The sequence below is a fragment of the Sabethes cyaneus genome, chromosome 1 (genome assembly GCF_943734655.1).
Source record: "Sabethes cyaneus chromosome 1, idSabCyanKW18_F2, whole genome shotgun sequence".
Classification (NCBI taxonomy): Eukaryota; Metazoa; Arthropoda; class Insecta; order Diptera; family Culicidae; genus Sabethes; species Sabethes cyaneus.
The window spans coordinates 68,069,308-68,081,670 of NC_071353.1; the positions used below are offsets into that span (position 1 = coordinate 68,069,308).

At 36.3% G+C, this 12,363-nt stretch overlaps 1 protein-coding gene across 2 annotated transcripts; it reads right to left on the bottom strand.

Moving 5' to 3' along the window:
- Positions 1-765: 765 nt before the first annotated feature.
- Positions 766-11,934, bottom strand: LOC128744568 (zinc finger protein 12-like). 2 transcript variants are annotated; one of them, XM_053841683.1, is made up of 5 exons: positions 11,696-11,934; positions 11,441-11,637; positions 10,555-11,382; positions 1,019-1,323; positions 766-946 (listed from the first exon to the last, which is right to left on the bottom strand). In XM_053841683.1, the coding sequence occupies exons 1-5, from the start codon at positions 11,816-11,818 to the stop codon at positions 810-812; spliced, it is 1,590 nt and encodes a 529-aa protein (XP_053697658.1). In that variant the 5' UTR covers positions 11,819-11,934; the 3' UTR covers positions 766-809. The 2 variants fall into 2 exon arrangements, with proteins under 2 accessions (XP_053697658.1, XP_053697649.1); XM_053841674.1 differs by having other exon boundaries at positions 766-1,323.
- Between the last annotated feature and the right edge of the window lie 429 nt (positions 11,935-12,363).

The window sequence follows — 12,363 nt, forward strand, 5'->3', positions numbered from 1 at the left end:
TTGATTGTACGCGAGTAAAAATAACGTGTCTATTTGATTCGGGTATACGCGAAGACCTTGAATAAAAAGGTGCCAGACACTTCAAGTAAATGTTATCTTGCGATGCCATAACTTTTTCGGTACATTTTCTTCCCATGCCAAAAATCCCTGACTTTAAATGAAATTCCCTGACATTCCCTGACTTTTCCAGGTTGAAACGAATTTCTCTGACATTTCCAGGTCTTCTCTGATTTTCCAGGTAATCGACACCCTGTAGAAGCTTGCAGAAGTCTCTCACGGAAAAATAAATTATAAATTAATTATCGTTTTGAATCTACAGTGAGACGTTTGATTTTTCAAACATCAGATACATCGCTTTTCTTCGAAAGACGCTCGAAGATAAGTGAAGCTCGACTTGCTCGGACGGCGGTATGAGCAAAACTGGTATAGTTCACGCTGATATGTAGGTATAATTAAATTTAAATTTCTATTTTGTGTGGTAAAAATTCTATGTGGTAAAAATAACTTGTTCACGTGGACATTTTCTAAATCCCCCTTCCCCGTTCCGTTGACAAGCGTGGACATTCTCATACCCTTTTTGCCATTCTAAACTTTCCACGTAATACATGGACGGCCCCTAAGTGGTTTTGAGTATTCGGATCAAATAATGTCGCACATTAATGATAGCCGTAAAAGAATCACACTTGAAAAAAGCTAAGTCTGATTAAATATCGACAAGCATTAATATGGATCGTATTCGTAGCTACTACATACTGTATTGGTATATTATATATTATGGATAAAAAAAAATATCGTAAACAGAATTTCTACTATACTAGAGATTGATTTGGGACCTGTTCTATTGATGCATCTTCATCGCTTTCAGCGGATTTTGGCTCCTCGGGATTACGTCTGCTTAGATTGATACCGGCCTCCCTTTTCATATCCAACCAATCAAGTGATTTAGCTAATGGATGATCCCGATGTTTTTTTGTTTTAAGATGAGAAATCAAATTTTTTTTTTCTGAAAATTCTTTACCACATATTGGGCAGCGGTATGCTTTTCCAAATTTATGCTCCATAACATGAGCATCATAAGTTCCTTTAGATTTATAAACCGCCTCACAGAGGTTACAGCGGTATTCTTTAGGAAAATGCACCGACCGCATATGTGGTGAAATGGCTTTCACAACCGCTCCGCACAAGTTACACTTTTTGGATGGCTTAGGATTGTCACCAGTAATTACTTCAGTATAATAATTTTTCCAATCGCTCGAAAATTTCGAATTAGGATCTTGTTCATGTTTTTTTAAATGATACCGAAGAGATAATTCTGAAGGATATCTGAAAAGATTATAGTAGGACAATTTATTATAATAGTCGAAAATTCTGTAACGTAAAAATATACATAAATGTATCAATGTGGGTGGCAAGGCTGAATATATATTTGTTTTTATATTACCGTGGACCCACCAAATTTGACGCAGGTCCATAGTTGACGCACTTTTCAGAGATTTTCGATAATAACTTATCTTACCTATTAATATTTCACAAAAATGTACCTTTGACCCTTTTTTTACACTTATGAAACGCATTCGTGCCAAAAAAGCTTTTGATTGGTTATTTATAATTGTAAATAAAAACCCGATTTAATCCACCTAGTGGTGAAAGGAACCTTTGTTATACGGTCTTACTTGCTGTCGACACGTCTTCGTCTATTGATTAACGTTGCGTAATGCGTTGGTTTACATACAATTTTGAAAATTGAATAAGTTTACAAAATTTGAACAAAATAGGAACACTTTTAAATTTTGATAGATCCCTTTTTCATGAAATTGCTGAGTAAGGATAAGTAAGTTGTTATTATTCTGAGTAAGTGCAAATAAAAGTGAGTTGTGAGAGGAAATCTTATTCTTTAACATATAGGTACATTGCCTAGTAAAGGTCTAGTTTATAGGTTTTTGAACTATGCATAATTTCCTGTAATGCCAGAGATCGAAGTAAGCTGTGGTCGTGTATGGACGCGAAAAATCTTTCGCGTCTGAATTTATCCTTGCATTTTTTGTTCTAGTTAAAAATAATAAAATTACACCTTTGAAAGGTGTTAAAAATAAATATTTAAATTGATGTAATGTGAATTGCAATAGTGGTTGGTGAAAACAGATTCTGTGATGAGAATGGCGATTGCGATTTGGTTGGCGAGGACTGCGGATTATGATTGGTGACAAGCCTGAAAATCGGTAGGTGTATGAAAGCTGCTGCTGATGGATCGTGAATTGTATATGGATTGGCATTAGTACCGATATTTAATTTGAAGGTGGAATCAAGTGTTTCTGGTATGTATGGAAAAAATGTAGTGTAAAGCGGTTTGTGAAAATTTGTAAGAATTGGTGTGATTTTCATTAAAAGAGAAATGACTTCAGTGGAAAAAATGCAGTGCCCAGTATGACCTCAGTTTTCGATTATTTTATTTTGTTGCTATGAGTGATCCTGAGCAACGGTACTGACTGACGTAGTTGTAGCTACCGAATGGCATAGGTAGCCCTGGCATTAAGCTGAAATTTATCATTTTAGATATTGTATATTGATTTTAGTTAGGCTAGTGTGAGCTGCTTAATAGCATGTACTTTCACAAAATTCGTAGAAAAAATAAATCGACTGAGCATACAATATAATACGGCTTAACAAATCTTAGTTAAGTTTATGATAATTAAGTTTGACGAATATACTGATCATTCATCCTAGAAATGCGGAATATTGCAAAAGAAAGTATATGATTCAATAGTGATGCCTACAATTGTTTATGGATTAATTTACGTGATAATCTTTAGGTCGCTTAACCATTTTTTCTAATTTCAGGTAATAGTATATTTAAAAGAGCGAAAAAAGGCGCTATAACCTAGGTATTTACCAGGGCAAGTAAGTAAATGTACATGTCCCATCCCCGAGGGTCCGGAGTACTTAACCTTTACTAGCCAAATACTCCCAACGAAAATAAAACTGCCAATAATCAGAAACGGTTGGTACGAGACGTCCCCGTTTCTTCTTCCCCTGTTGATTTAGAAATGCATCTTTGTATGAATAAATTTATTCAAACAAGATTCATATCGTGTAATCGTCTTTGCGGCAATGCTTCACAGTTGGCCTGGCCGATTTAGTATTTGTGAAATATTGCCAATGTTTTACAAATATTAATACTGACAAGAAAATGATTCGAAATATTTCTAAAATTAAAAAATGTTTAAAATTATTTCCAGGAATCCTTTATTGTGGTTGTGATGGTATTAATAAGAATAAGAATAATAAGAATATGCATAATTTCCTGTAATGCCATTCCATTTGATTCACATCAATAGAGTTTTCTTGAATAATTTTCATCAATTTTTATTAACCTTCGGTTACTCACGCTGTTGTATTTTGTACAACACGTGTAGGTAATTATGAGCAAAATATCATAATTATTCAATGCATTAATAATTTAAATTGTTGGGAAAATAGATCAGCATAAACCGCCATCACAGAAACGAAGCAATCAGCATGTGAGGTGTACCAGAATTTGGCCCCAACTGGAATTTTCTCTTGTTTCTTCATATGGAAAAATGTGTCTGTATGCAGCAAAACTATCAGCAAATGTAAAATGTTTAAAATGTATCCGTCTGCTGGTAGTTGAGTAATTAGGGTATTTTTTATAATCAAAATTCCACAGTTCCTAAACAAGCAAACATAGAGGTATACTATTTTCAGCAAAGTTGTGTATTTTTACTATTTGTACAATTTTGTAGTACATGAAAAAGTCATACAACAATTACAAAAAGAGTAAAAATAGAAAAACTGATTTTACAAAATCATATATGTACAATAAATAAGATTTTTCTATCTTCGCTGCAGAGATAGAAGGTAATTGTCTTTAGCAAAATTTCTTGTAATAATATGCTCTATAACTTTGCAGAACACATCAATGTGTTATATTGACATTGCAGAAAAATAATTTTTTTATTTCACTTTTAGGGGGATTAACCAAAATTTAAATTCCACCAGACGATGTAGCTTTCAATTTCTAGACACTCTTCCACAGGTTCGATAATCCTAAAACCAAGTTTTATCAATCAAAGCTCTAGTGCGCATGATTTCTTTGGTTTCTATTGTGCGCGCGAGTAACCGTGTTACAAAAGTTGGCGCGAGTGTTCGAGGGTTAATATCTTTTGACCGGTAAAACCAATTCTTATGAAATTTTGCATATATATTCGTAGTGTCATAACCTCTCGTTTGATATTAAAATAATTGAAATTAGGTAAATTATCTTGGTTAAAATCAATATAAATTATTGTTAATTTTGGTGTGGTGTATTCAATTGCTCATAACTTCCAAATTAAACATCTAATCAAAAAACCATTCAATAGTGATCTATCCGGCTATATTACCTGCCAAATGAAACTAATAGCGCATAAATCTGTTTGGCCATCTCTGAGAAACAGGCGATAATTATTAACTTGTCAAAACAGGTTTTTTAAGCATAACTTTTAAACTACTTGTTTGTTTTCAATAAAATTTTTTTGGACAATTTAGCTTTAACAAGAGCTTTCATTTGATACTAAGATCGTTGAAATCGGTCATGTAGTTGCGGAGAAACCCATGTCACGTAGTTTTTACATTTTTGCTTATAACTTTTAAACGAAACGTCGTATCACAAAACAACTCAATAGTGATCTACTAGACAATAATACCTTTCAAACAAAAATAATAGCGAACGATTCGGTTCAGCCATCTCTGAGAAACAGGCGATAGAAAAAAACATTACATACCTACACACACACACACACACACACACACACACACACACACACACACACACACACACACACACACACACACACACACACACACACACACACACACACACACACACACACACACACACACACACACACACACACACACACACACACACACACACACACACACACACACACACACACACACACACACACACACACACACACACACACACACACACACACACACACACACACACACACACACACACACACACACACACACACACACACACACACACACACACACACACACACACACACACACACACACACACACACACACACACACACACACACACACACACACACACACACACACACACACACACACACACACACACACACACACACACACACACACACACACACACACACACACACACACACACACACACACACACACACACACACACACACACACACACACACACACACACACACACACACACACACACACACACACACACACACACACACACACACACACACACACACACACACACACACACACACACACACACACACACACACACACACACATACACACACACACACAGACATTGCTCAAATCGTCGAACCCTATCGATTGGTATATGTGACTTGGCCCTCCGGGTCTCGGATCAATTTCGTGTTTTTCGACCAATTTTTAAACCTTTGTTATAGTATAACAAAGGTAAAAATCTGTTTGTTTCTGTTTGCAGCACGAGGTGGGGCAGTTAGAGCCAAGTCTGTCCAGGGCTGAGATAAGGTGGTTGTGATAATGATAAAAAAATCCTTGCGGATAACGCTAGCGCCATAATGCGTTGGTGATTATGGATCAATGAGGAGGAAGAAGAGTGGCAGAACTTGGCTCGTTATAATTGTGTACTTGGTGAATATAGAATAAGATGGCTTGAACTTATCTTGTTTTCTCCTTCCTTTGTTTGTTTCCTCATCTTGTTCGTCCCTCTCTTACTTTGTGGTTATTCACGGCACACGGCACGTCCTCATCCATCGCTGCCACCAGTCGCCTGTGGCTGATCTCCCGCCGCCCCTCACGACAACATTGTTGCCGTGAGAAGAAGCGATGGAGATCAGGCAGAGAAAGAAAAGAAAAGAAAAGAAGAAATTTTTAGTCAACATGCCGATTGCAATTTTCGGGTTAGTAATATCACAAGAATTCTATGTCTGTCCATCACCTATGCTACTATCGACTAACTACTCGCTAGGATGGACGCTACTCATCTCTCCAATTACCCATGTCATCACGATTGACCCAGCGCTGTTCAACAACCTATGCTCATATAAAGCAACAGCCGCTTCTTTATCTACCATCTTTGCAGTATAGTAGCTGTTGGCGTAAATTTTCGAATATTCGAATATTTTGTGCGGAATATTATTCAAGAGCAATATTATCGCTCAGAACTATCGAAAAACTACTTGAACTTCCGAAAAATAGAGCAGATGCGATATAATGGAGACTGGTATTCGCTCGTATTATTCCCGGTGGCATTAATTGCCTATTTGTAGTGGTAGTCAACCGATTTGGATGCTCTTCAGACCCTGGTCAATTGAAATGATTCTGTAACTAAGAAAGGATGAGGTGGATCAAGTAGAACTTCACTTGGAGATATGTGTATATGCCGTGTTAAGTCTTAAGTGCAAGCTGTCACTGGAGCAAGAGTTAATAAGATGTTAACGACGTTGATAATTCTGTGAGGATGGTATTGAATCGAAAAAATCCTCATACCATGGGTATATATTATGTACTATGACCATATTTTAGGAAGTGGGAATGATGGTATATTGAGGACAGCCCTTGGTTATCGCTTGAATCAACCAGAGAATCGAATATCTGTTTTTACTTTTTTACTTGAAGAGCTATACTCTAAAAAGATTTAGTTAGAAGTGGAATTCCAGTTGAAGTCTGCCAGGATTGGGCAATGGACAGAACAAATGCATATCGAGGCTATAAAGCTTTTCGAGAGATCCACTGTACTGAGTCCGACCGCGACGACAGCAGCAAGAATGGAGAGGAGCAGATCGCCGGTGAGTTGCCACCGTCCGACTTGATGGACTCCCCGACAGTAGCTCATCAGCATTAGGGGGGTCTTTGGGAGACAAACAGCGTCATTCGTGATAATATTATGTTGTTAGTTGAATACCGTTAACGCGGTTAGTCACAAGACATGCAAATCACTCTAATAAAGGAAGAAAATAAGAAAATAACAATAATAATTATAATTAATTACATCCAAAACAAAAATAATACAATAGAGGTGACAGTAACAACAACTATAGCACTATTAGTAATTTACTATTATTACATAACATAGGAAACTGACACAGGAAACACAGCTACTGACTATAACTTCCTGCCCATTAATAATTGCAGTTTGGCAGCATACTGCCCATGGATGCATAGTTGACGTAAAAACCAAAATGACCAAAATGTACTTTTTCGGTCCCACGCAATCTTAACTATGTTGTTCACATGTCCAATACTCAAACAACATATGTTTGTTCGAAAATATTAGAGAAATTTAGGAAAATTGATTTACTCTGCACTGGTTTCACGTAAAGCTAATGGTTGACGTTATTTTCCCGTATAATCAATCAGCATAGCAACCTATTTGTTTTTGTAGCTTTACGCCAAGTTATGTGAATAATCGTTCAAAAAAACAGTCTGTTTATTCGCATAAACTGGCGTTCGCATTTTTTAAACACAATAAATGAGGAATGAATCATAAAACCCCATCAGTCCTGTTTTGATTAATAAACTCTACTAAATTAACGGATTATTCGATTGAAAAAGTTTATAGTAAAGATTATATGGCTTTAAACGTTCTTCACGATAAAAATGCGTTTTCTCAACAATCATGGTGCTGGTCGTTACGTCGACTATGCATCCATGGGCAGCATAGGTATAAGAAAAAATTCCGACTCATCATAGAACACTCAAACATTTGTTAGTTGAATAGCGTTAACGCGGTTAGTCACAAAACATGCAAATCATTCTAATAAAGGAGGGAAATAAGAAAATGACAATAATTATAATTAATTACATCCAAAACAATACAATAGAGGTGACAGTAACAACAACGATAGCAATATTAGTAATAATAGTAATAACATAGGATACTGACACAGGAAACACAGCTACTGAGTGCTGTGCTGTCCATAATCACATAACAGCCATAAATTTTATGGCAATCTCATAGAAAATGTCTCGATTACGCAAATAAAGACATCACATCATTTTTGAGTGTTCAAACTAGCGTTTCTAACTAGCGATAATTTTAAATTTTCATGAGTAAGTCAAAATCTCATGAATCGTGGGTAGGATTTGGTTTCAGTTTCCTAGAAAAATTTCTGTGCATACCAGCATTTCATCTAGGGAACTGAGTAAGCCTTCCCGGTGCTTCGGCCTAAACGGATTGAATTTAAAATCAAATCCGTTCAATTCCGCTTTACGAGGCACATGCTACACATAAAGCTAAATTATGCAATACTATACTACATGCTACACATATATCTAACTTAAACTATATTACATTCTACATGCGGAACTAAGCTTAGAAAATAGAGTGTGCCGAAGTGCGCGACAAACCACCTACCCATGGGAGGGCAATGCATGTCAACTCAGCAATATTATGAATAAAGACATATCGAAATTCAAAATTACTCCGATTTGATTCAAATTTTGTGTACTTATTCCTTTGCAGTAAATTTGAGATCCGTATTTTTATTTGGTACTTAGGGTTCTCTTTTCTGAGTCAGTGTGGTCCCAGAAGTTACCATTTTTTCCACCTTTTTTTCTTTGAAAATTCATAACTTTTGATCCATTGAATCGATTTTAATGATGTTAATACCAAATAGAAAGTATTTTAATGAGCTTTTCAGAAAAAAATATTGGACTAAAGCCCAAACTTTTTTTATTATCGCAAAAACATTGAGAACATTCACTTTTCATGTTTCCATGGTGTGTAGACCAAAGAAATTCTAAGTTTTCATAAAGTATCGAGAATACAATGGAGACGCATGGTTTTTGTTTTTACTTGTAATAAAAGGGGGTTTTTGACAAAGAAATGCGTCTCTAAAATAAAACGCCATGCGAGTCCATTGCATTTTCGCATCTTTATTTCTTAAAAAAAGCGTATCTCAAAAACTAAAAATGACAGATATCTGTTTTTGATATCGTATGTAAACAACTAGCTTGCCATTGAAAGTATAATGAAAAAATAAAACCTTCTTTATACGATATATTTATATAGTAGAAAGGCAAAAACGAATATTTTAAATGGTTTAAGTGATTTTCAGAGTTTCAAGGCTCCTACAAAAAATGGTTTTGCAATCATAAAAAACTTTGAATGTCAGTTTATTGTTTTTTTTTTCTGAAAAGCTCATTAAAATTCCTTTTATTTGGTAATAAATTTATTAAAATCGTTCCAATGGTTCAAAAGATTAGAATTTTTAAGGAATGAAAGGTGATAACCATATTTTCTAGCGGAGACGGGGTGTGTCCGTTAACGTTACGGTATAGAAAAATATCGCAAAGGATTATTACGAAATGTTAAAAATATACGTTACAAAATAAATGGAAGTTACTTTGCGTATTTGACTTCAGCATTATCATACCCATTCTGTGTAATTACATACCACAGATGCCATATAGTAAACTATAAAATAGAGAGAAATATTCCCTGTTATGCATACATTCATGAAATCTTCCAAATTTTCATGCCGAAATGACAATTTAAAAAAAAGGTAGATAAATGGTCTAAATGGTTGGCAAAATCGGGGGTACCTAAATTCGGGTGTAGATTAAGGGGCCATCCATATACCACGTGGACAGTTTAGAGGGGGTGGGGGGTATGGAAATGTCCACGCTTGTCCACGGAAGGGGGGGAGGGGGTATCGTAAATGTCCACGTGGAAGTGTTTTTTATACCAAAAACAGAAATATTGAATTAATTATACATAACCATTGATCAGTGATTGTTTTTAGGCTCAAATAAAGTTTTGTCTTCTGATGAGGCATATGTTGACGTAAACACATGAACCGAGCATTACGGAAGCATTCGTCTTCAGAAGATTTTACGAACCGCGTCGCATCAGAAAGGTCCTGTGTTGTGTTGAAGTAGACGGAAAAGCTGAGGTGCTCTAGTTAGACAGGGATACTCTTGACGGAGAAGAATCGTCAAGCAAAAGTCAGACTGAAACTGACTTTCTTGCAGTCGATAATAATTCGCTGTAGACAAGATTACTATGAACAGACGAATTCAAGTCCTAACACCTTGCATACGGATTTTAACGCTGCGGAAATTTGACAGAAAATGCACGGAAAAACTCAAATTTCCGTAGCGATTTAAAATCCGTATACATTGTATCAGCCTTTAGACTGGAGCGTGTTTTTTTTATAAATACTGCATAAATCAAGTTGAAAACAAAATTTAGCACCATGCATTTCTGTTTTGTTAAATTACACATAAGAAAAAATGTCCACGTGGACAAACAGGGATGGGGGTAGGGGGGTTGAGTCAATGTCCACGCTTGTCCACGATGGGGGACGGGTGTTGAAAACTGATATTTTTCTCTCCACGTGGTATCTGGATGGCCTAAACCAGGTGTAGATATAATCGGAATACCACTGTATAACAATTGCGTTAGGCAGGTCTTGTCGTAAGACGTTAGAAAAATTAAGCAAGCAATATCTTTGAAGAATATGATTTGCTACAATCGTCTTGTCCAAAAACGCTTACCTTTTACCACAATATTCGCAATTTACTTCTTTGGTTGAATGTATCGTCTTAAAATGCGCCTGGATCGCATCCATAGAACACAATTTTTTATGACAAATCTGGCATTCATACTTTTTTAGCTTATCATGCTTTCGCTCAATATGTCGTCCAAGTTTGTGTCTATCGACAAAAAGTTTACCACATAACTCACAAGCGCACGCAGAAGAGTGAAGTCTTTTGTGATATTTCAATGATGTTAAAGACCGGCAAACCTTGCCACACTTGTCACATGTGGAAGGAGAAGGAGCATTTTCTCCTAAATGGTATGTCTGTATGTGTCCATCAACAGCTCGCTTATTAGAGTAACATCGATCACAATGCGGACACTTATACGGATTTTCGTGCATCCTTTTGTGAATATTCATAGTGGTTATGCTATTGATGACAATTTTTTCTGCTACACAAACCGCGCATGTGTAAGGCAACTGATCTAAGTGAACTTCCAAATGCGCTCGCAACGCTTCCGGTGTACCCATAGAATCACTTTTACATATATAGCATTTGAAATCGTTAGGACGTGGTCTATTTGGATTTTCAAAACGGGTTCTAGGACGACCCATTCGGCCTTTTACTCTTATTTTATTCTTGTTTCTTTTTTTTGGCTTAGAATCAGAGTGACGATTGCCAGAAACAGATTTTTCATTTGTTACATTTCTTTGATTCTCATATTCAGAGAGCCATTCTTCATCAATTGTTTCATTATCGGATTGGGTAAGTCCAACATCAGCAATATTATCCTGTTCCTCGTCTTTAATTGTGAATGTTGATTCTTCAATGATTGCTTCACACCTGGAAAAGAAATTTATTTACCTACCTACTAGCTAAACATTTTATTTGATATATCTACAATTGTTGACCAGATGTCTGCTGCTCCTCGTCAGTGTCGATCAACTCTTCCTTTACATAGATTTCTGAAAATCCTTTTAGCTGAGCTCGTAACTTTTTATCATTATTGCGATAGCATTCGATTGTTTCATTCATTTCAGCTAACGTAGAAATGCAAAACTCACAAATTCTTGGAGGGAGGCCATCATTATCAAATATCTAAAACGCTAATTCAGTAAATAGATTGCATAGAAAAAGTTATTTACAAGTTGCTTACCTCTAATCTTAAGACTTCGGTGAATATGTTTTCCAGAGATATTTTGTTTACTTCACGAATGAACCGCATATCATCTTTTTGTTTACAGCAGAGTCGACAAATTTTATTGAAATCCATTTCCATTTTTTTGTCCTATCTCGTGGTTTGATTCCTTCGGACAGACCCTGTAGATAGACGGAAAGACCGCACAGATTGCATAGACCGATGAGAGCGCAGGCCACAGAGGTTTTTTTGGTGACTACGGGTAGCACCAGAGTGCAAGCGACATGCGACCAATGTGATATATACAGGTGTGGCAAAGTTAGTTAAGTGGTGTTAGTGCAATGGAGAAATTTCATCATGGTGTGGGTGGAATCGTAAATCGACCAATCACGATGAAGCGTGACGTCAAACTCCAAAAACAAACCCCATTGTCTGACACGGTTTGTTTTTGTAGTTTGACGTCGTTTTCTGATTTTTCGCTACTAATACCATCACATGTCTTCGTCTGCCACACCTTTTTAAACCACATTGACATGCGACGCGACGCGACATGTATAGACTACAGACGGTAGATAATCTACAGACGCGCAAAGAGAAAAATTACCAATTCGGCAACACTTTTTTTTGTTTATTTTATTTAAACAGTTTTGGCAACCAGTCAGAATTGGATCAATCTCCCTATAATC

What these genes read in the sequence shown, in the direction of transcription:
- LOC128744568 (XM_053841674.1), bottom strand. Translation starts at nt 11,818, where the DNA reads ATGGAAATGGATTTCAATAAAATTTGTCGACTCTGCTGTAAACAAAAA. An exon ending in CCGAAGTCTTAAGATTAGAG is followed by an intron (nt 11,638 to 11,695) that starts GTAAGCAACTTG and finishes TTAGCGTTTTAG; the next exon opens with ATATTTGATAATGATGGCCT. An exon ending in TGCGAATATTGTGGTAAAAG is followed by an intron (nt 1,324 to 10,554) that starts GTAAGCGTTTTT and finishes TAATCTTTTCAG; the next exon opens with ATATCCTTCAGAATTATCTC.